Below are 24,205 nucleotides of genomic sequence, written 5' to 3'. Positions count from 1 at the left end.
GATGCATTCTAAATGTTTTTTTTTTAATTAAATGATTTCTGTAAATTTGATCTGAAATACAAACCCCCCCCAAAAAAAAAAAAAAAAAAAAAAAAAAAATGATAAATACAGAAAACATAAAAATATTATAAATAAACAAATTAAATTAATAAATGAATTGAATAAAATAAAAAATGATACTAAAATAAACAAAGGAAAATAAAGTCATAAATAAATAAAAATTGTTTTTAACGTATCGACCGCAATTCATGTTTATCTGCATGCGGTTCACGCATATCGGCCAAAATCACTCATAGTGATTAGCCAACTTTGGGAAAACCAGAAAACTCTGGGGTAATTCCCTTACATCAAAGTAAACAAGAATATATTTATTGTAAGTAAACGCCCACCATGCCTATTGTATAGTGCTTCTATTGACTGATTTTAAGGTCTGGTTGTTTTGAATGGGGCTGGTAAACTCTTTGGGAGTGTTTTGTTCATTTAATTACGGAAGGAGCATGTATCTGAAAATGCAAAGTTATGACTACTGTACACATGTAGGCAAATTGAGCCCAAATTCAGGGCCCAATTTCATAAAGCTGTTTAGCAGAAAATTTTGCTTCAAGTTCAAATGCAAACTTCTTTTCTAAGCAAGAAATGAGCACGATACCAGTCACAGCAATGGTAAATGTATGGTATTTTGGCTGGTAACCTATATTGACTAAGCAAGAGTTTTCTGTGCTTGGCAAGATTTTGTGCTTACAGGCTTTATGAAATTGGGCCCTGCTGGTATTTCCTTGTGGGGTCTTTCACACAGTGGGTCAGTGGACCCCTTAAAGACAGTGGACACTATTGGTAATTGTCAAAGACCAGTCTTCTCACTTGGTGTATCTCAACATACATGTATGAATAAAATAACCAACCTGAGAAAATTTGAGCTCAATTGGTCGTTGAAGTTGTGAGATAACAATGAAAGAAAAAACACCCTTGTCACACGAAGTTGTGTGCTTGGTTTCGAGACCTCAAAATCTAATTCTAAGATCTCGAAATCAAATTCGTGGAAAATTACCTCAAAAACTACATTACTTCAGAGGGAGCCGTTTCTCACAATGTTTTTTTCCTATCAACCAAAGGTGTCCATGCCTTTAAAGGGCACTTCAACAAGAAATATTTTAATTCCCACTGGATTATTTCAAAGGGGACCAGAAGCAATGACCAAGGGCAGAAAGGCAATCCTTTCCCATGAAATGTAATGTTAACGTGCGTGTGCAATGACACTAATAATAATACTATAGCGTTTATGAGGCCCACTTTACTGAAAACATTCAAAGGCGCCGGTCTGGAAGAAGTTAAAGATGAAGTTAAAGTAATTGTCAAGTTGTTGGGAAAGCAAGCATAAACAAGTGTGTTTTAAGTTTCTGCTGGAAGAGAGTGATGTTAGTGCATTTGTCTGAGGTCTTCAGGAAGTGAATTTCGGAGGGTTCTTGTTGCTTGTTGGAAAAGGCCCTGTCCGGTAACTGGCCAGGCGAGTTCGAGGAACAAGAAGCGTATTGCTGATAGATCTCAGGCCTGGTCTAGTTTGTCTGTTGTCTAGTTTTACTATTGGCAAAATGAGGGAACATCGTGGTCTGATTGGCTCGTGCCGTCCACAGACTTTACTTCTTCTTTTTGCTTTTAGTTTTACAGTAAGCTGCTAATAATACATTATGTTTCACTTTGCTTGTCTGGACTGAAAATCTGCCCACATAATAGTCCTTTGTGAATGCCACTCTACAAACGCAATGTTCTTTTGAAAATGAAACCAGGTCGTCAGTTCTGCATTTCGTGGAACGATTGTTAACCAGCTTTCAGGTCTCTGTTGACTCTGACATCACGCACAACTAGAACATAATTCATGGTTGCCACATCGGGAAGTCCAAAGAGCATACATAATGTAGTTTTATGTCTAACTTAGGGCTCAAATTTGGTGGGAAAACCCACAAAACCACAGGCCGCAGGGCTTGTGGTTAAAAATGTTTACTTGACCAGGGGCCGATTTCACAAAGAATAAGGAGTAATCCTAACTTAGGACTAGTCCTAGGAGATATTAAAAGGTATGGCTAGTCCTAAGTTAGGACGAGTATGTTATTCCTCCTAACTCGAGATGAGACCGTCCTCAGACTAGTTGTAACTAAGCTTGGGCGATATCAGGATATTATCGAATATCGCGATACTAATTTGGAAACGATTTCGATATCGGATCGTTTTGGTTTTAATCGAAATATTGATATATCGCGATATAGATTAAATATCGCAAAATCGCGATGTATTTCCTAGCTGAAACATCTTGCACCCCATAGGTTTGGAGTAAAACCAGAAGAATAGGTCATAAGAACACCTCTCTTATGCTATGACTGTCTCTTCTACAACTTTCAATGGGAGTTAGACGACTGATGATGTCAAATTCAATATATCGCGATTATATCGAATATCGCGATATATTTTGCGGTGATATATCGTGAATAAAATAAATCGAGATCGCTCAAGCTTAGTTGTAACTCTTTGTGATGCGTACATGTATCCACCCCAGCGTTCTTTCAACAAGCCGTGGTCATTGATTAAACTGTACTGCTGGACTTGCAATCACAAGGTTGTGGGTTCGAAACCCCATGCTAGCCGCTGATTTCACAATGTCTAGAACAAGTATTGTCGTCTAGTTACTGAATCACAATTTCTTGATTTGTGCAGTAATGCAGTTCATAATCATAGACGTTAAACCAATGTTTGTATGAGAGAAATTGGCTTTTGCCAGCTTGGTGTTTATATCCCCTTTGTAAGAGTTTGCCGAGTTCCCTTGAAGGGAAGATCATCTTGGTTAGACACTGCTCTAGAATTGCGATGGTCGCTGTGTTCGAATCCCACCCGAGTAGTACAGTATGTGTGTGTATAAATGCCTGTGAATTTTTTCACAGAGCTCGTGACACTGCTCTAGAATTGCGATGGTCGCTGTGTTCGAATCCCACCCGAGTAGTACAGTATGTGTGTGTATAAATGCCTGTGAATTTTTTCACAGAGCTCGTGAAAGTAGTGAGTATCAATGCTTATAAACACACATCGGTGTATAATCATTATGGGTAAAAACCATGGTGTACTCGGTAGGTTGTGCAGTTTTGAGTGGCATTTTATATACATCCTTCTGCCTCTAGGGCAAGCTGAGAAGAGGTGTTTACTTTGCCATGAGCAGATTTTAATTATGACACTATTGAACTTAAAGTTTCAGAGGTGAATTATTTCATGTTGGGTCGATGACCTATTGAACTTAAAACCTTTACAGGTGATTTATTTCATGTTGGTTCGATGACCTATTGAACTTAAAACCTTTACAGGTGACTTATTTCATGTTGGGTCGCGTAAAGTGTCGGTCCTTACGATTCGTATTTTAATGGCAAGGGCACCAAGGCATATCTCCTTGGTAAAGGGCACCCCACAGGACTGTATGCTTCGCTTTTGAAAGGGCAAGGGCACCAAGGTATTTTCTCTATGGTGATGGGCACCCTATGAGGAAATTGTACATTTCTACTGTGAGAGCATTTCAAGGGCACCAAGGCAATGACCAGGGGGCATGAAGGCAGTTGCCTTCGTTGCCTTCGTTAAGTATCAGGACTGAAGTGTGGAGACTGTTCTTTGACAACCAATGTTGTCCACGAGCTTTAAGGCCAGTTGCTTCAATAAATTGATAAACCTTGACCCAAACTGGTCACTCATGTCACTACAGCTGTTACATATTTAATCGTTCACTGTTTAAATTACTATCAATCCGTAATTAGTAACAAACAAGTTTTTAATCACACCATGTTTATTTAGTTTTTTTATTGATTAATTATTCTAAATGCTGATAGTAGTATCGGAAATATTTTGAGGACTTTTGCAATGAGCTGCAAATAATTTTTATACACATTGAATTGAGAAACTTGAAATATTTGGATGGAAACTACTAAATGCGTGGACATCATGACCGATCGTACATGTATGCACAAATTTTGTACACTGCGCCGCCATTGCTAGGACAATAGCAGTTCTGCAAGTTTTTGTTTACAAAATGACATGGAAAAAACTATGTCTTTTAATATGGTAAAGTTTGATGTGAATTATGTACATGTACGTATGTAGGTGTCTTCCTCAATGATTTACAGCTAAACAATTTCCTTGACAGGGCAGCTGTATGTAATGTACACATTTTATGTATGTTTAGAAACTGAATCCAGTAAACGTCCCAGACAATTAGTTGAGTTAAAATGTGCTACACGTATAGACAGCGAAACTGCACTGTTGTTTACATTAGCAAGCCTCTCACCAATGTCTGAATGTGGCCGTGGTTCGATATGCCCTACCCTTTTCAGGGTTCTGCCCACAGTGGTCGGTGCCGGAAAACCCGCCCAGCACTCAGGATTCCCCAACCACCACTGGAAGAATGTACTTCGCAATTTCCTTTCAAAGGTTTTCAGCAAAATGTAAAATTGTGTGTTTATGTACGAGTAGAAATGGTATAGATCTGAAGCCATTAATTTTGAGCACTTGTTTGATTTGAGTCTATTTATTATGATATACAATACATGCCTGTATGCTTCGTTTTTGAAAGGGCAAGGGCACCAAGGCATGTTCTCCTTGGTAAAGGGCACCCTATGAGGAAATTGTACACTTTGGGAACCAATGCAATGACCAGGGGGCATGGAGGCAGTTGCCTTCGTTGCCTTCTTCGTTTTATCAGGACTGAACTTCTACTGTCAGAGCATTTCATGGGCACCAAGGCAATCCCCAGGGGGCATGGGGGCAATCGCCGCCGTTGCCTTCATGAAGTACCAGGCCTGCATGAACTGATCCATCTCGTAATGGTTTCTAGGGAAACGCTTTTCCACCATTAGAGAAATCCTGTGCGGAACCCTGCCCTTTCACTAGTGAAGTGTCAGATCACTGCATACCAACAAGGCCGGTGGCTTCTCCAACCTTATTCATCAATCTGCATTAAAGGCAGTGGACACTATTGGTAATTACTCAAAATAATTATTAGCATAAAACCTTTCTTGGTGACGAGTAATGGGGAGAGGTTGATGGTGTAAAACTTTGCGAGAAACGGCTCCCTCTGAAGTGCCATAGTTTTCGAGAAAGAAGTAATTTTCCATGAATTTGATTTTGAGACCTCAGATTTAGAACTTGAGGTCTTGAAATCAAACATCTAAACGCACACAACTTCGTGTGACAAGGGTGTTTTTTTCTTTTCATTATTATCCTGCAAGTTCGATGACCGATTGAGCTCAAATTTTACAGGTTTGTTATTTTACACAATGTATGTATATGATGAGATACACCAACTGTGAAGGCTAGTCTTTGACAATTACCAATAGTGTCCACTGTCTTTAAAGACACTGGACACCTTTAAGTCAAAGACCAGTCTTCTCACTTGGTGTATCTCAACTATACATGTATGCATAGAAGAACAAACCTGTGAACATTTTAACACAATTAGTTGTCAAAGTTGGGAGAGAATAATGGAAGAAAAAACGCCCTTGTCGCACGACGTTTGGTGCTTTCAGATGCTTGATTTCGAGACCTCAGGCTGGGGGCTCGAAATCAAATCCAAATATTTTAGTGAGAACTTCTTTCTCAAAAACTACGTTACTTCAGAGGGAGCCGTTTCGCACAATGTTTTATACCATCAACAGCTCTCCATTGCTCGTTACCAAGTAAGGTTTTATGCTAATAATTATTTTGAGTAATCACCAATAGTGTCCAGTGCCTTTAAAGTATTGGATGATAAATTATGGAAAGGCCAGTCCACCTGATCTTCACAGTCTAGAGCCTCTCTGTATCTACGAAGGGTCCAAACAGCCCTCCCTCACACTTGCATGTATTCATTTCTGGCCAATCCTTTCTGAATAACACAAAGGTGTGTGACCAGGGCCCAGGGTTTTTTGTTTTGTTTCAGAGGACTCGGAAAGCATCCAATATACAGTGTTTATCACAAATTGCCGAAACAAGTCTCAGTCAAACCAAAATCATGTATTCTTTCTCCTACATGTACTGGATAGATGTATAATGTTTCACAGTAAGCGCACAATGTACACTGAACCTGTGATACACATTTAGTGGGCCTGCATGCCTGTTCAATGTTTCCCTTTAAGCTCACAAGTACATAAGCTATATGTAATACAGAGATACTCACAAAAACTCAAGTACTCAAAAATACTCACGGACACGTACTTACAATATATAAAACAGACACTCACAGAAACTCTTATACTCACAGAATCTATAGACATACATGTACATTAACGTACTGTACTCAAAAATACTCACAGAAACTCACAATACTTTAACACTCACATAACTTTATGGATCTGATTCCTGGCTGTTGCTGTTCTATTATATTGCCTTTGTCTAATGAATTCCATTGTGGGGCCCATTGTTCACTTGCTTTAAAGAGCCCACCGGAGCATTCATGTCGGCTCAAACTCACAAATACCGAAGCTACATGAACATGTACATAGATACTCATAGAAACTCACATCTCAGGTCTAGAATTTCGTTTTTTTTTGCAAAGGGTACTTCCATTGGAAAATCTAAAAGTAAATGGGAAACTTGTGAAGAGTATTATACAAAGTACCAAGGCCAAGACCAGGGCCTAATTTCAAAGAGCTGCTAAGCACAAAAATTTGCTTAGCATGAAATCTTCTGCAATATCATGTGTACATGTACTCAACTTCCAATGCAAGCCACAAAATCATACAGGAACAGCATCTGATACCAGTGGTATGAATAGCCGCTGTGAAATTGCTTGCCTAGGCATGTCAGGTTTCCTGCTCAGGTTTCCTACTAAATTGCAATTTTCTTACGAAAAATAACTCAAGAATGGTAATTTCTAGGTCAGAAAGCAACACCTTTAAAGGGAAGGTTTGGTTTTGGAACCATTTTGGCCATTACAGCATCACTCGCATTTCACTTTTTTGCATCCTTTCACAAGCTTAGTGGTGTATTTCTTTAAATACTGGGAATTACTCTTTTATTCCGATTAAATACTGTATACTTGTACTATTAAAGGAACGTTACAGAATTGGTAAGAAACAGAAATCGTGAAGATCACAGATTTACATCAAACATCCCTTGAAATATTTCTGTCTGAAATGTTATATTTGAGATGAGAAATAGGCCTAAATAATCTAATTTCGCGTTTGGAGTTTATCGCTCAGTGAGCGTTTTATTCATTTTTATTTTGGCATCGATGCAATGCAAAATTTGTAATCGGGTTTTTCACTATTCTCTCGCAACCCAGATGGCTGATCGATCTCAAACTTCTACAGGTTTGTCAGTTTATTTATATGGTGGATTACGTAAAGTGCTTACACTGCCAGCAACTGTTTTAATAGCAACAACCAATTCTGTAATGTTCCTTTAAAGGGTTTGGGTACCTTTTCAAAATGTCCCCGTCGACTCCGCTAACGGTCGCCCAAGCCGGCGGCCGGGAGCTCCGTGCGGATAGATTTACATTAAAATTACTTGGTTTGAAGATAATGATAGTGGAAAACTTCCCTTCAAATATTACTTACTGAGGTGCTGTAGTATTTGAGAAATGAGTAAAACAGTGTCATGAAAATACGTTTGTAAATGCTTAAAATAATTTTCGTCTCATGAGACGAAAATTATTTTCATGAAATTGTTTTACTCATTTCCCAAAAACTACAGCACCTCAGCACGTAATATTTTCAGGGAAGCTTTCTACTATCATTATCTTCAAAGTGTGTAAGTTTAATGTAAATCTGTGGACATTGTGTTTTTTGTCCTACAAAAAGTACATACACCATTTAAGGTACAGATTTTAATTTAAAAGTTGGTCAAGTTTTTTTAGATATCGCCGAAAATCCGGAGCGAATATGTGGGCAATTCCAGACTAATGGGCACAAAAGTGTGACACAAGAGGGGAATGTTTGATAGTAGTAACAAATTGAAGTATGTTGTCATGTATTCTTGTCTGTGTACATTCAGAAGCTCATGAGGATTGTGGTTAACAAAAAAAGAAGGTAAATGACCGAGTATTTAAGAAGGATAAGTCTTCAAGATTTAAACATACGTAACAAGGACATACATTTTGGGTATCATTTGATTGAAGTTATACTCAAATAAATGTATTGCCCAATGTTGTCCAGATACCAATTCTACAGACCCTTAGGGATAGTTACCAGCCAAAATTAAGAAATTGTCTTCACTGCTATTTAAGAAATTCAAGTGTATGCGAATACAGATTGCGAAAATGTTTTACTGTGCTGCATGTAGTGTCATGTAATCCGAAATAGTTACAGACTATTAATTTATCATCTTTGTACACGCAACGGACGTCTGGGTACTGCACGCCGTGTGATAGTCTTCAGATGCACTATCACACGGCAAACCGATGCACTATCACACGGCAAACCGATGCACTATCACACGGCCGTCGTCTAGTAAAACTAAGACATATCATGTGACGCACTCTAAACCAATGAAAAGGCAGAATATTGGTAAGGGGTGTTATAAACAGTGCTATTACACTAATATGGGTAAAAACGAAAATTTGTATTATTTATTCCCCATGCAAATTTCCATCTATTAAACTTTATTCTACTGATCAACATTTTTGTACTAAATATTCTTGGACAAAAGGGAAATTTTTTCTACAAATCCTGGTCATGTCTCCATGGGCCCTGACGTTTCTCTTTAAAAAAACCCATTATTTTATTTCCCCTTTAAAATTGTCAGAAATAACTACACTGTTCACACATCTGCTGTGATTAGCTCGGGAACAGCTGTGAACACTCCGGTGCAATTAATACCTTTAACATGTACTTAGCATACAAAATATGCTCTATTCAAGTCTACCTTGCGTCCGCCTCCAGTCCTCCCACACTCAGTACACAAAGAAAACAATAATTATTTAATTCGTTCAACTCTCCATATTGGTACACTCTTATAGCTTTGCTTTAAAGGCACTGGACACTAGTGGTAATTACTCAAAATAATGTATAGCATAAAAACTTACTTTGTAACAAGCAATAGAGAGCTGTTGATAGTATAAAACATTGCGAGAAACAGCTCCCTCTGAAGTAACGTAGTCTTTTGAGAAAGGGGTAATTGTTCACTCAAATATAATAAAAAGGCTTCAGGCTTGAAGCCTTCTTTTAGGCATCTGGAAGCAAACATCTTTGTGCAACAAGGGTGTTGTTTTTCTGTCTACTTTGATGACCAATTGAGTCAAAATTTGCACAGATTTATTATGCATACAATGTTCGGATACAGCAAGTGAGAATACTGGTCTTTGACAATACCAAAGGTGTCCAGAACCTTTAATAGTATGGAAATATTGACTGCTATGAGGGGGCACAGTTAAAATTATAGGCCCAAGGTGATGCCAAAACCATGACTATGCCCGAAGCGAAGCTGAGGGCATAGCCATGGGTTTTGACATCACCGAGGGCCTAGAATTGTAACTGTTCCCTGATTATTAAGCAGTCAATATTTCTTTTATTTACCGAATAAAGATTCTTCTCATCAACAACACTTTGACTATACCGGGAAAGGTCTTCTGCGAAGAAAGGTCGCGCCGTGACACGGAACGCTAGTCGTACATTATACATTATCATAGTTGCGTTATTTTCATAACAGGCATAGTCAATTGACTATGCCCCGGGTATAGTCACTATGACGTCATCTTGGTAGAAAAAGGGGGCATTGCTATTTCCATGACTCCATTTTTAACCAATCAGATTAGAGGATTCTATACATGATCATTATACAGGGACTTGTACGTGTAGAACACTCTGCATGTACACTGGGTACCACAGCGCTAGAGAAGCAAAGAAATAAAGGCACAAATAATGGGAAAAAAAGACAGTTTTCAACCAAGCAACCAACGAATAGGAAAATTGTCAGATGTTTCTTGAAAATTTCAATTCACCCTGCTTTTTCTTGTTTATGTAAATGTCTATTACTTTATTTTTAACTTTTTTTCTATAAATACAAACATTGTACGTGTATTGATTCGTCCTTCGGATTGGGTATTTTTGTATACACAATGTAGGAAAAAAAAAAAAAATTAATGGTCGGAAAAAAATCACCAAAGGTATACTTTCAAATAAGGGAATCAATGTGTGGTGAAGAGGTTTTCAACTAGTGGTTTAAGCCTAACGAGGCCTGGTTTTTGATAATTTTACCGAGACGAAGTCAAGGTAAATTATCAAGAACCAGGCCTCGGTGGGTTTAACCCACGAGTTGAAAACCGTTCATAAATAGATTTTCGGTCAAAAAACATCAAAACTTTTTGGTAAAAAAGTAAAATAAATGCACAAATTGTAATTGTTCAATGATTTCTTTCAACACAACAACCCTCCAGCAATGAAATGGTAAGGCCCTTGGGTAAACAACTCCATATTAGGGAATGCTGTGCGCGTCGGGCGTATTGCATGACATGGCACAACTGTCCCGGCCATTGCTCTCGACCAATAGGAATGAAGAAACTGTCTTATAAGCACAGGTGCAAGCTCGCATGTCACGCCCTAGACTTGATGACAAGTCGTTAGGCGCTGCCTATTTGTCTGCCTTTCATGCAACAGTCACAGTGCGATGTTACACTATGCAACAGTCGTAGGTAGCGCGACTCACACACACATACTGGGATCGAGGGTGTGTGTATCGTCCCCGTAGCTACGCCGCGCTGTAACTACACACCGCGCTTAATACGCCGCGCTGTAACTACACACCACGCTTAACAATTACCGTCTTGACTTCAAGACTAGTCACGCCCATGTTTCAACACTTTTTACTGGTCATTAACAAAGGTTTATACACACCCAAGTGTGGCAAAGGCAAAGTACAAACGTTTGAGTTTTTAAGGCATTTATGTGGCATTTGAAGGCACACACAATTGTGTTTTTTCTTTCATTCTTCTCCTGCAACATTTTTGACCAATCAAGTCAAAATTTTCACAGAACTTTGATATTTTATGCATTGATACACAAAGTGAGAATACTGGTCTTTGACAATAACCATGTGTCCAATGCACATCTGTAACAATTTCAATCTTACCTTCGAGACACTGAACATAATTGTCAAAGACCAGTCTTCTCACTTGGTGTACAAATATGTTTCTCAACATTTGCATAAAATAACAAACCTGTGAAAATTTGAGCTGAATTGGTTGTCAAAGTTGCGAGATAATAATGAAAGAAAAAACAGCCTTGTCACACAAAGTTGTGTGCTTTCAGATGCTTGATTTTGAGACCTCAAAATCTAATTCTGAGGTCTCAAAATTCAAAATCATGGAAATTTACTTATTTCTCAAAAACTACAATACTTCAGAGGGAGCGATTTTTCACAATGTCTTATATTATCAACAGCTCTCCATTGCTTGTTACCAAGTAATTTTGTATGCCAAAAATTATTTTGAGTAATGATCAGTAAATGTTTTTTGCATGTAATTTGAATGTAATTAACATGTCATACATACTATTTTGTATATGTATTAGGTTATGAGAATTAACTACTTTGATTGGTGTTATTAAATAGCTAGATATTAATAAACAACAAATCCGATTTTTTAATATTTTTTTAGCCCTCCCTTGTATTTTTTATTGAATTAAATTGAATTAATATGTAGCGCTTCGGGAACGCCCACTAAAAATAGACCGTAGCTCATGAATAAGTGACGTCATCGCCGTGACGTCACTTGGGGAACGAAGAGCACCACCGGTCCACACTCGACCTTCGCGTTGTGCACCCACGCTGACTCGACTCTCTATATACAGCAATCGCGCAATCAACGACGTACAGAAAAATTATCAACAAAATGGATTCCGACAGCGAAGTTTCCAGCGATTTATTTTCTGAATCATCGGGATCATCATCGGGCGATGATATCACTGAAGAGGAAGTAGGAGAAGTCGGGGGAGTCCGTGCTATGCAGCCGTACATGTACGAGCCAGAACGTGGCTCCGATAGCGACAGTGATAATGATGTTCCCCCAGCAGTGCGGGACGACGACGACGACGTTGAAAACAGACTGGGAAACTCCCAATGGTGTGTAAATTGTATTTTGTTTTAGCGCTAAATTTTGTTGTTATACTTTTGCTACGAATTATACTGATTTTATAAGATAAGAAGGATTCAAAACACATATAACTAGAACAAAACCTGGCAGCTGTTACACAATCATATCGCAACTGGTTAGGGGCATAGCAACCCACTTGGACTGACAACAACACGGTACGGTGGCATCTCGTTCATGTCGCCTTCATAATTTATACAAAGCTAATATTTACTCGTGGGGATTTTCATGGAAATTGGCAAACTTTAGGAAGACGGTTTGTTTCTTTATTTATTATATATTTTCTTTTCCTGGGGGTGGGACGTGTCTCTTTATAAAGTTTATATTTTGGAAAGCTGACCAAGACCTATTTTTGTGTTGTATTATAAACTTCTCCCCTGGTTTCCTTCTTCACTTCATATATTATAATGTTATTTCTTTCCAAACCGTCAATATTTTGGCATACCAGACCTTTTGGTCAATTCAAATGGCGAAACAGTACATTTTGACTGTTGTTCATAAAACAAAATCTCTAATAATCTCGGTAGCATTTATTTTTGCACAAACCAAAAAGCACTTGATGGAATAGACCAAGATAAACCTATTAAATTAATAATAATTTATTTCAATCAATATCAACAGGTGCCTGTGTGGATGCTGTGTGGCAATGCCAACAGTCAAGGAGAGCATTTGCTGCAAGGAGGTCGAAAGGGTTGTTGCCAAGATGGATGAATTTGTCTTGGATGTCGATTGTATAACCGAGCACCCAGGTTTTTCGGCAGTATGCCTTAATTTATGGGTTTTGGAAACCGCATTGTGGGAATACAATCAGGCCTATAATCCACCGGAGCAGGAGGTAACTCAAAATCAGTAAGTTTGACAATTGTTGTGTGGTTACCTCCATGATTAATTGAATACTAGTGATCGGTTGCATTTCCATCTGTAAGAGTTAACTAATATTTATTTTAAATCATGGTTTAATTTTCAAATCATTGCTCAGTCCTCCGTTTCGCAATGTACATGTACATGTCGACAACGCTCAGTTCACTTGTCAAGTTTTTATGAAGAGGTAGTTTTTATGAAACTGTTCACTGCAAAGTTTTATCAAAGCTAACTCATCAAATATGATTTACCAAAAACTTAACTCAATTTTCTGCATATTTCCTTTGCTTTTACACAGAAAAAATCGTCATGCTGCCTACAGACAGTTGGTACGCTGGATATGGCACTTCTTGGGGAAGGAAGTGAGAGTGCCATTGCCGTCCTGTGCGGTGAACAGGATCCGGCAAGCCTTTCCATCAGACGTTTACAAAGGTTTTAAAGAAATTGAGTAGTTTAATTTTAACAAACCAAAGGCAAACATGTCACTACACTGTACATATGTAGATTGAAACAAAATAAGAAACTTAATAACTTAAAATGGATACTCATTCATGTGATTCATCTGGAATTACCATGTAGGCCTTTTATTTCAATTCCTGGAGAATTTTCCTGAACATTATATTTCAGAGGCAACAATTTTTATAGATATAAATATAATAAGAAACTTAAGAACTTAATGTAAAACAGTTCATGTGATTTATCTGAAATCACCATGTAGGCCTTTAACATCAATTCACGTGAGATGAGTACAACTGACAAACAGACGGATCCTCGCTACGTGTTATCTTATAAGTTTGGGGTCAGATGTGATCATTGTCCAAGTCCAAACCTAATAAATTTCTTTACTACTAAAATTAAATACCACCAGTTTGTCCAACTTGTATTTTATTTATGGCACTGTCATTCATGTCTAAACTAGGGTTCACATAACTTCCCGTCAGTAAAGAAGTCTCCCCCCTAACAAAATTCTTCAAATTTGAGCCTCAATGAAGAAATAATATTGAGCACCAAATGAAAGACAAGTACACGAATAGTATAAATGATTCTTGTGTCTTTTGTTAAAGTTATGTTATCACAAAATGGTGCAACACAACGCAGTGTTTCTAATCTAGGGAAGGTTAAACCTGGTTCTGTGCCGAGAAATTAACTCGTCCTTGGGGGGAAACTTGTACACACTGCATAGTGTCGGAGGTGGTTTCTTCATGAGTTCTCGTGAGGAGGTTTTCACTCTACGTACTACTTCCGCCATCAACTCGTCTACATAGCCTGCACATAAATCGAACAAGAATAGTTTTGATTTATTACAAATGTTTAATTTTTTACAGTGAAACAACTCGTTCTCAGTGTTCCTCATAGCCAAAATATTCCTGAGTCAAACAAGAGTCTTTTTCTTACCATATTTACAGGGTTCTTTCACTGCCTTCACAGTCGCACTCCCTTTCTTGTACTTGGGTTTGTTGAGTTGGTATCTTAGATTCCCTGCCCTTGTTTTTGCCTGTGCGCTGTCACTAATCTCATTATAATGAAGAGCAGTCATCTGTAACCTTTCAAAAACAAATACAATTTTAAAAGGTTAGAAATAATAATATTATGTTTACCAACAATAGGCATTATTCAAGGAGTGACAAGTTTCATTGAAAATAGGTGAAAACAGAGAGTGAAAAAGGTTAAAATGACATGTATAAAAACGGGCCAGATCGACATTCACATACTGTTTTGCAACCAACAATGCAACAATACATGAAGACATTTGGGGCTGTTTTAATCTTGTTTTGCCCTACACATGAACTGTTTGTCGCCAAACTAACCTGCAGGTCATCCCATGATATGTGTACGCATTCATCTTGGGTGCAAAGTAGTTTAGAACGCTGTGGAAGGATTCCAGCGATGATGTCTGCCTTGTTGTTGACATCATCTTGATATCGTTAAGAAGCATCGTCTTGGTTAGGATACTCGTCAACTTTTCGGTCGCTAGTGTACCTTCAGTTAAAACAACAAGATTATGTTATATCATTACAAATAATTGTACTGTTCTCTGCTGCAGAAGAATGCTTCTGGTCCTCAGTTATATTAAAATAGCGAATAAAGAGAAGTGTACTTACTTGGCTTCATATATTTTTTTTTGCGATCGCCATCCAGAATATCGTGCTCACAGTTTGGATACAATTCTGAATGGCCATGGTGAACTCCTTGAATGTGGTTTACTATCGAGAGCCATTTGGCAGCACGCAGTGCCGACTGGTCATCTGTGGTGCTGGATGCGCACCAGTAAATGTGGTGGTTTAAACTCTTGGACCATTCAGTCACCGCCCCACAGTTCTTCACCTTTGAAAGTTTATCCACTTTTTTCTTCAATCCTGTGAGAACAGATTAAAAAAATAAATGTGGTATTTAAAGAGGGCCACAGTGAACTTGAAAAGTTTTCCAAAAGTATCTGATATGCCAAAATCCATGAGCATAATCATCTCTCGCTTGGCACCATAAAATCTGTCTAATACAATCAATGAACTGTTCAAGCGTACCTTTGGCGATGTGCCACACGTCAAACATGTGGCTGATGTCAGTTTTCTCCCGCACATATTTCGCAAGCTGCCTGTGCCTGTCTGATACCAGCTTACTAACAACTAGCCCACTGGTGTTGAGCTTCTCTAGAGTTCGTTTGAAGCCTTCTAGCTCCATATGGTAGCTCCCTTTCACTTCGTTGCTCTGAATAAAAAGTAAGAACAATAACATGAATAAAAATAAGCGGCAGTTAAAAACTTTACTTTGCTAACCTGCACACAAACCTACATGAAGTAATTGTTTATTTACCTGTACCAGTTGGATATCAAGAATCTTGTTCCGTTCGAGATCAAGGGCTGTGTATGATCCATACTTAGCGCTGTGTCCAGGGCTGTCCGCCCTACCATCCCCTCCAATAACCAGAGGGTCACCCTCTGCTGCAATTTCCATAATCAGTCTCGTCTGCTTACTGACAAATACTGCATTCACAGCTGGAAGTAGGAACTGCTTCTGATGCTTAAAGAAGTTTCGTTGCGTCATGGTAGCAACACCCATATGTTGGAGCACACGAAAAGTCTGTGCTACTGTTCCACCTGCAAACAAGATGGATGCTGAGAGAAGGATGTTCCCAGCCGGTGTATTGTTTAACCAGGGCTGGCTATCCCAGGTGGTTGTGTCGTCACACATCTCACATGACTGCCGAACCCTTAACATCCCTCCTTTCCTAGAGCTCTTCATGGTCACCAAACAACAACCACAGGAAATGCATCTGTTGAACAACTTCATCAGTTGGGATTCAAACACGATGAACTTTCTCTCCTTGTGGATATTACTGGAGCTGTGGAATGAAACGAAGACATGACAATCACTTTAAATGGCACTTGATTTTTATGAATTGCTGTCTGTTTTTATGTTGGTGTAAAAATAAATAAAGAAAGGAAATAAAAAATAGAATAAAATTCTCATTAATTTTGTGTTACAAAAAGCAAGTTGTACAAATTTGTTTCCCAGTTAATTTGCATTTAAAAATCTTAAAAGGAAGAAAAATCATGTAGTGATCCGTACCCTTCATTATTGTGAGTGGAACTTGAACCATCCGAGTCTGACGATGGACCATCATAACAGGGCTGGTATTCTGGATCTCTCCCATCATCATCATTGCTGCTGTCTGAACTGGACTCCTGAGTTGGGACATCATCAAGAAGTTTACAGATGACTCCACATGAGACAGTTCTTGGCTGAGCCTGGATCCCCATACAATGCATGTGAGCAGATGCTTGCACCACTAAAAAGAAATGCATTGAAACTTGTTGAGCCAAAACATTGATACATTGGTCAGTAAATTTTCAGTCATACAAATAATTGGATCCAACGTATTATCAAGCCTCACTAATCATGATTGTTAATATGGATTTCCTTAATGACAAATTCTCTTAGAAAACAGCACCTCAAACACGGTAAATTTTGTGAGCTGTGCTATCTTACTCCGTAGTTTTGGGGAAACATGTTTAACGGTGCCACAAGCTTATCGGGAGACTTGCATGCAAATTAAACTGAAAAAAATAAAATAAAAAATAAGTGAATAAAAATAGTTACATTTTACTCTTGTAGGGAGACGGGTTTGAGTTGCAACGTGTGTGGTGCATGGTGTTGTCTGGCATTGTACGGATACACTGTGTGAAGCTGAAGCCACCTAAAACAAAAGGATTGGAAATCAAGAAATTACATTCAATGAATATGTAGGAAGATGTATGTAGTTGTTGGTAAAAAAAAGGAACATGATATAAAAAATAAAAAAGTGTGCAACTGTTCAACCCCAAAAATCATTTGCAATATTTTTCAAACAGATTATTATTAATTCAAGTTTTTGATTCATCGTGTTTAAAAATATTCTCATTCCATAAATTGTTTAATGCAGAATGCCAACAATTGTCCCACTTACCGAGTAATTTTCGTTATTTGATTGCTTCCCCTTTCATTCTATTGTTTCAATTTAGCCTTAGCTACAATCATGTATTATTGTAATAAACAAGGTTCTATCAACAACAAACATCCACGGAATAAGTAAATGTGCAAGTCTTGGCAGCTGTATGATAGATGAGATATGTAGTCTAGTCAAATGTACAGAGTATAGCATTCTTTCAGCAGGTATACTTACATGATCAATTTCTCCATAACTTTGATCTGAATCCATGTCCTGATCTGTGGAAGTGGATGAGGTGCATGCTGACGTGGACTCTGCAACGGGACTGAGCAACTCTTTCAGGAGCTGAAATTAAATAATGATTTTATGATTACTGGGCTGCAAAGTCAGTGTGAAGTTATGTAGCCAACAGCCAGCAAAAAGATGTGCTGAAAGCTACTTCAACCTTCTAGATGTATTTTATTTGTACTATTTAGTTAACGGGTTTTTTTTGTTTTTTTTGAAAATTTCTTGCATCCTATAAATTTACCACCAATCAATTAAAAAAAAATAACAGTTTCATCAAATCAATTAGTTTTCAATCATTAATTTCAAGGTCTGGTTGGCATTTCCAACAAACTAAGCGAATTGTGTGCGACTAAATCTCACGTAAAACCCTGAGCAAGTGACAAAAGTTATACTAAAAATACCACACACAAAAAAAACCGACCACTCTCGCGCGGTACCTGCACGTTGGAGCGCGAAACACTGTGCATTATAATATAATAGTATGGTGGTACTGTCTACGTTTCACACACAAATTTACCTTAACTTTCTCCCGTTTCTGGATCCCTTTCCGATGCTTCTTTTTGGCTGGAGACTTCTCGGTTGCTCTGAATATGGTGGGGATGGCCTCTGGCTTCAAAAAGCGTTTCCTTTTTAGACCAAATTCTTGGTGGAGTCCACCCTCGAAGCATTCTGGCGTGAAGTGTGAGCAACATAGTGTGCTATGCTCAGTAGGCCCCTGCCACTTCGCACGAGTGAGACGAACTTTTTTGGCCCAGATTCGTCTTATTTTGGGATCAAGTGGAAATTTGTGCAGACTCACTCCAGCAGAAGTGGTGTTGCTGCACCCAGCAGCAACACATCTTTTGGTCATGCCAAAAGAAAGGCTAAAAATCGAGTTGAAATTACGACAATCGTGGTATGATAACTGAAACTGTGAGAGACGACGATGGCGCGACGCGGCATGCATGCATGCATGCATGTAAAAACACACGCCAGCGGATGGATAAATATAACTTTGTATTTATATCGTGTGTTTTTTTGTGTTTCTTATAACTTTATTAAAATAATCTGTATATATATATATATTCATTGTTACAGTCATTATTATTTTCCGAGGAAAGTACAAAAAAAATATGGGTACAATCACAATTAATAGACCGCATCATGAACAAGCATTTCACTGCCGTCTTTCCTGTGTTGGGCAATGGTTTGTTTACATTCAGGCAGCAGTCACTTCGTTCCCCAAGTGACGTCACAGCGATGACGTCACTTATTCATGAGCTACGGTCTATTTTTAGTGGGCGTTCCCGAAGCGCTACATTTTAATTCAATTTAATTCAATAAAAAATACAAGGGAGGGCTAAAAAAAAAAAAAAAAATCGGATTTGTTGTTTATGAATATCTAGCTATTTAATAACACCAATCAAAGTAGTTAATTCTCATAACCTTTAAACAATTTCAATCTTACCTTAAAACTTGATTTGTCTGTTTGTTTCTCGTTACAGGAAAGCGGGACGGAAAGAGAAGAAGCCTCAGATACCCACAGCTCCAGAGGAGCCTAAGCTGTTCTTGGAACCCCAATATCTAGGGGCACAGATAACGGACTTTGACATGAGGGACGTTGTGAGGTTACCCAAGGGCCTAGATCAGAATGAGTGGGTCGGCTCAAATGGTGAGTGTGTAAGGCTTAAAAATACATAACATGGTATTCGTACTGCCGCTAGCTATTGGGCAATCTTGGTGGACTCGACACTGCTCTACATTCTCAGACCTACCAAGTCTCACGCATTAGGCGTGAGACTCACGCATTTGGGCTCTGTCACGCTCACACGCACAGCATCTATTTTCTCACGCATTGGGGCCAGACAGGGGGAAAAAAAAATAAAAAAATTACGACAATGCATTGCTAAATCGTGCTCGTGTGTACAAAAAACGCAACCTACAATGCTTCGAAAAATCTCACGCATAGCTGGCCTCTGGACTTGGCATCTCTGCCTTCTGCCCAGGTTGTAGTTAAAAAGCAGGACATGTCTCCCAATTTCTGAAAATCTACTTCATAGTAGTAGAATAATATAGCAAGACAGTTCTCTAAAGAACGAAATCTACCTGGCAAGTAGACACTATGGTGTTACCACGCCTCAAGCTCTGAGCAAGTTCGATCAACGACCATAGTTAACCACAGATCGAACTAACTGTGATCGAACCCGCGTTAGTCAGCGATAGTTGAACCAGTCTAGTCGACTATTCGCGGAGGCTGGTCGAGGTTGGTTGCATCGTTGGTTACCAATAGCAATTTGCCATATCATAGTCATAGTGTGCTGCTGGCGGTTATTCTTAAAATGGCTGAAAAGAATTGAGTATGGACTTTTGATGTGTTCACGGCATGTTCACGGTCATCTTTTTCACATATGGTCGCTAGACAACCACTAGGAGTCATATGCACTTTTATTTCAGAGCACATGCACTTCATACGTCACAAACTAACCACTAGTCGATGATTGTACCCTGATCGAACTTGCTCCCAGTTTAGAAAGACCATTTACTGTACAAATCAAAATAATTACTCTCTAAAGTTTGAAGAAATTTGATGAAACAAAATCTTAACTTTTCTTTGTGATTTGCAGTTCTTGAATTCTTCAACAATGTAAATGTTTTATACGGAGTATCGTCAGGAGAGTCTTGTACAAATGAGACATGTCCGAGCATGTCAGCACCGGGGAATACGTAAGTACTCATTTCACGTCCATCCAACAATCTTGTATGATAAGAAGTAACTAGAACTAGTAAACTTGCAGGTACAACAATGGGTACACGTCCATGCAACAATCTCCTTTGTTATACCTCGGTAACAAACTGTGAAGTTTGATGGGTCGAGAGAGAACCAATCATGTGACGCGCTACAAAAACGCATGTTACATGGCTCGACGGGCCGGGTAACATGAAAAATGATGTACATGTACACCGGTGTACATCACCTTAATCGTTCCCAGCGGTGGTCGATTTCCAGCGCTGTGTACGAAACAACCGCGGGTTCGAGGGAACTGTTTCTTGTTCGTCTGCTTGTTAAACAATGACTAGTCTGTCGTAATAATGTTTGAAGATGACAACAGAACTTCGAGAAGAGGAATAACAATTATACAAAGGTATAACAAAACAATTGTTGCACGCTGTGACTGGGGTCCATTGGTTTTGTACACCCTTGGTGGCAAATGGCACCGGGTGCCATTTTCCCCCTCGGGTGTACAAAATGCCATGGACCCCGTCACAGCGTGCAACAATTGTATAATGAAAAGAAGTAACTAGAACTAGTTAACTGAATGGATGTGTATATCACAATGGTGCCAGGGTCTACTCATCTGGAGGTTGCTATACAAAAGCTTGCTGCGAACCATTTGACATATCAACTGTCTCGATAGTCTAAAGAATTCAAATGTAAGCGTCGCATTGTGACTTGAGCAAGTCATTGTACCAGACATTGTTTAAATCTAACTCGCAAACAGCTTATTTACCCAGATAAAATCAACTATAAATATTGAGAAGGGCTTTTTTAGCCCGGAAGGGTCGCATGCTAGCCAGGTTGACTCCCCATCCCTCACTTTTCAGCCTGAAACTCTTTCACTTTTTTTTCTTCTTTAGGCAATACCTTTGGCTCGATGACAAGGGAAAGAAATTGAAGTTAACAGCACCACAGTATATCAACTATGCCATGTCAAATATACAAAAGTATATCAACGATGAATCTATATTACCGACAAAATACGGTAAGTTGTTTCTCCAGATCTTCACAGCAGGGCCCAATTTCATATAGCTGCTTAAGCAGAGAATATTGCTTAACAATTTTCTGCTTAGCAGAAATGAGCAGGATCTCAGTCTGAAAGTGTACTTGTGACATGGTAGTTTGGCTGGTAACCTTATTCTGGTAAGCAGAATTTTGTTGTGCTAAGCTACTTTTTGTGCTTAAGCAGCCCTATGAAATTGGGCCCAGGTGGAGTGTCACCCGGCCTAGCGGTTAAGAGCACTGGACTCAATCTCTGGTGTTTCTGTTTAGCAGAGTGTGGGTTTGAGTCCTAGTCTTGACACCTGTGTCCTTAAAAAGCAAGACCTTTAACCATGATGCTTCGTCCTTTGCCTTACACACAAGACGTGGGACCTACGACTTTACAACCACCCAAAGGACAAAGCAACAGTGGTTAAGTACATGTAAGTGTCTTGCTAAAAGACACAAGTGCCATGACCGGGACTCCAACCCCTTTTCTTAGCGATAATAATATGTTTTTTTTTCTTTGTTTTCAGATCACGTCTTCCCAAGTGATTTTGAGGTGTTAGTCAAGCGTGTTCTAAGACTTCTATTCCAAATTGTAGCCCACATTTACCACGCCCACTACGAACAGTTAATCTTCTTCGATCTTCATAGGCATCTCAACAGTTTATTCATTCAAGTGGTCATCTTCTCCCAAGAATTTAACATACTGGACGCAAAGGACGTTTCCGTTTTAGACGATTTGATCGAAGCACTCGACTTAAACAATGCAAACTCGAAATCAGCTACAAATAACGCTAGCGGTAGCTCGTAGTGGCTACACTATGGATGGGTTCTTGTGGATCTCGCCTAAAAACATGCTGTGATTTAGAATGTTCATCTTTGGCTTATGGGCCATGGCTTCAGCTGGTAGCCGCAGCCGGAGTCCATGTTTAAGACTTTGACATAGCATCTAAGAATGCAGTTGAAGTTATTTCGGGTGTCTTAAGGGAATTCTGTTCGCCGGAAATTCTGTCCCCCTCATTGGAATATAACATGGGCTATAGGAGGATGATTCAAAAGAGGGCGCTATCAGAAGAAGTTTGTACACAGTTTGCCGGATTGGGGGGGGGGGGGACCGAATCTATGGGGGACAGAAACTCCTGCCACACCGGCACCTTGGATTGTTTTCTCAGAGTGATAGCATCAAAAACACAAGCATAGAGGCTGGAACCGGACTACAGCTACAGAGATCACAAGTGGATGTGACCCGGAACCAGACTTCTTAGAGTTTGTTAACAACTGGGAGTTTGACGCAGTGGCTGGGACCAGACATCATCATGGTTGAGCTGGGAGTTTAGGCCTCTTATAAAATCAATATTTAAGTCGAAAAACTTTGTGAAAGGGCTGTGTACATGTACATTGTCTAGCGTGGATTTATTCGAAAGCATGACTCTCTGAAGCTTTGTATTATTGAAGTGTATTTTCCTACCTAGGGAATTCACAATATAAAGCACCACCAAGAGTTTGCTAGGGGAGAGGGTTATGGTCAAAGATGCCAGTCACATTAGTCTGGTCCCCTGTCTTTATCCGCAAGATATACAGGTACTTGCTTTTCAGAAGCAGTTATTTCATTGGATACAATCATTTCATTGGGTAAACGTGCGGTGACGTCAGCATTCTATATCTGTGTTTTGATTGGTCCGAGGTGACAATTTAAACGTAGCTGCACTTGTCATTGTCTGCATATGAATTTACATTTAGGTAAAAGGTGAAGATGGACAAGGATTTACCTTCGCTGGAGGCCACTCTCTGGCGTTATTCACAAACCCGAAAGTGTAATTCAGATGTTCAGGTAGACTGGGCCCCTGTCTTTCTCCGCAAAGACAGGTCCCTGCTGGCAGATCCAGTGAGTCCATTGGATTCAATGATTTTGGATAAACTTGCATCCATTATGCCTATTATAACTTTACACTGCTGTCACATCCGCAATAGAATTTGACTGCGTATCTCTATGTGAAGTGACTGAGGTCAAAGGTTAAACTACACACCGGTTTTTGATGCCGGCCTCTGGCGCTACTCACGAGCCTCGAAGTGTAACGTCAGATGTTCAGGCTTCAGTCTTCATAATTATTGGCTTCTCTGCAAGCAAACTCTAGGTGGCGCTACTTTGTGAATCCCAAATACAATTACTTTAGGGTCCTTTAATGTGAAACCCAAGAAATTGGGAAGTGATTTTATATGATTCATGTTAGCCCAAAAAAAAATACAGGGTTGGTCTTTCGACTGATTATTTTTTTTCCCAAAGAGCTACTGTAAGTATTTATGACTTGTAAAATTGTTTTACATATCGTTGATAAAATTAAGCAATAAGTTGAAGATATTAGTGTAGAAATATAAAGCTGTTGTAATCAGGAATTAAGTAAAAGGAAGAGAGCCTGCTTGCAGCACTAGTGATTTTTGAACAATAATTTGAAATATAGGCAGAAGCTGCTATTCTATTCAGGGCTCGTATAGTAGATGACACTGGACCGCAGCCCCTCACCAAGGTGACCCTGGTTTGATAATCGGCCAGACCCTTATATGAGTTGAGTTGTGGGTTGGTTCTCTGCTGTGCCACGAGGGTTTTTCAGACCAACTTGTTTTCCTCCCTCGGGAAAAATCAAACACTTTCGATCTCTGGCTGTACTCTGTGGTCATAATGAGTAGATGTATAATTATTATTATATGTCAGGCAGTTTTATGTCTTTTTAATGAATAATTATTAATAAGCAGGACATTTCTTTTCAGCACTGCTAAGTCTCCCGAACACCCGAACAATCTACTC

The 24,205-nt window shown here is 39.1% G+C and overlaps 3 protein-coding genes across 4 annotated transcripts; 2 read left to right on the top strand and 1 right to left on the bottom strand.

Annotated features, from left to right (window-relative positions):
• The first annotated feature begins 11,752 nt into the window (after window positions 1-11,752).
• LOC117305071 lies at window positions 11,753-13,805 on the top strand. The gene is made up of 3 exons (XM_033789791.1): window positions 11,753-12,057; window positions 12,707-12,934; window positions 13,245-13,805. Exons 1-3 carry the CDS (start codon window positions 11,828-11,830, stop codon window positions 13,396-13,398), a joined length of 612 nt encoding a protein of 203 aa, XP_033645682.1. The 5' UTR covers window positions 11,753-11,827; the 3' UTR covers window positions 13,399-13,805.
• A 99-nt stretch (window positions 13,806-13,904) lies between these two features.
• LOC117305070 lies at window positions 13,905-18,706 on the bottom strand. Of its 2 annotated transcripts, none has more exons than XM_033789789.1 (10): window positions 18,178-18,706; window positions 17,601-17,717; window positions 17,045-17,141; window positions 16,514-16,733; window positions 15,758-16,286; window positions 15,469-15,652; window positions 15,049-15,303; window positions 14,755-14,926; window positions 14,342-14,490; window positions 13,905-14,212 (listed from the first exon to the last, which is right to left on the bottom strand). In XM_033789789.1, exons 1-10 carry the CDS (start codon window positions 18,616-18,618, stop codon window positions 14,055-14,057), a joined length of 2,322 nt encoding a protein of 773 aa, XP_033645680.1. In that variant the 5' UTR covers window positions 18,619-18,706; the 3' UTR covers window positions 13,905-14,054. The 2 variants fall into 2 exon arrangements, with proteins under 2 accessions (XP_033645680.1, XP_033645681.1); XM_033789790.1 differs by having other exon boundaries at window positions 17,607-17,717.
• Window positions 18,707-18,803: 97 nt separating this feature from the next.
• Window positions 18,804-24,205, top strand: LOC117305400 (MOB kinase activator 2-like). Its single transcript, XM_033790271.1, has 5 exons — window positions 18,804-18,835; window positions 19,145-19,311; window positions 20,264-20,363; window positions 21,276-21,400; window positions 21,933-24,205. Exons 1-5 carry the CDS (start codon window positions 18,804-18,806, stop codon window positions 22,211-22,213), a joined length of 705 nt encoding a protein of 234 aa, XP_033646162.1. The 3' UTR covers window positions 22,214-24,205.

This window comes from Asterias rubens, chromosome 22, assembly GCF_902459465.1.
Source record: "Asterias rubens chromosome 22, eAstRub1.3, whole genome shotgun sequence".
Taxonomy (NCBI): Eukaryota; Metazoa; Echinodermata; class Asteroidea; order Forcipulatida; family Asteriidae; genus Asterias; species Asterias rubens.
This window is presented reverse-complemented; position numbering and strand designations above follow the sequence as displayed.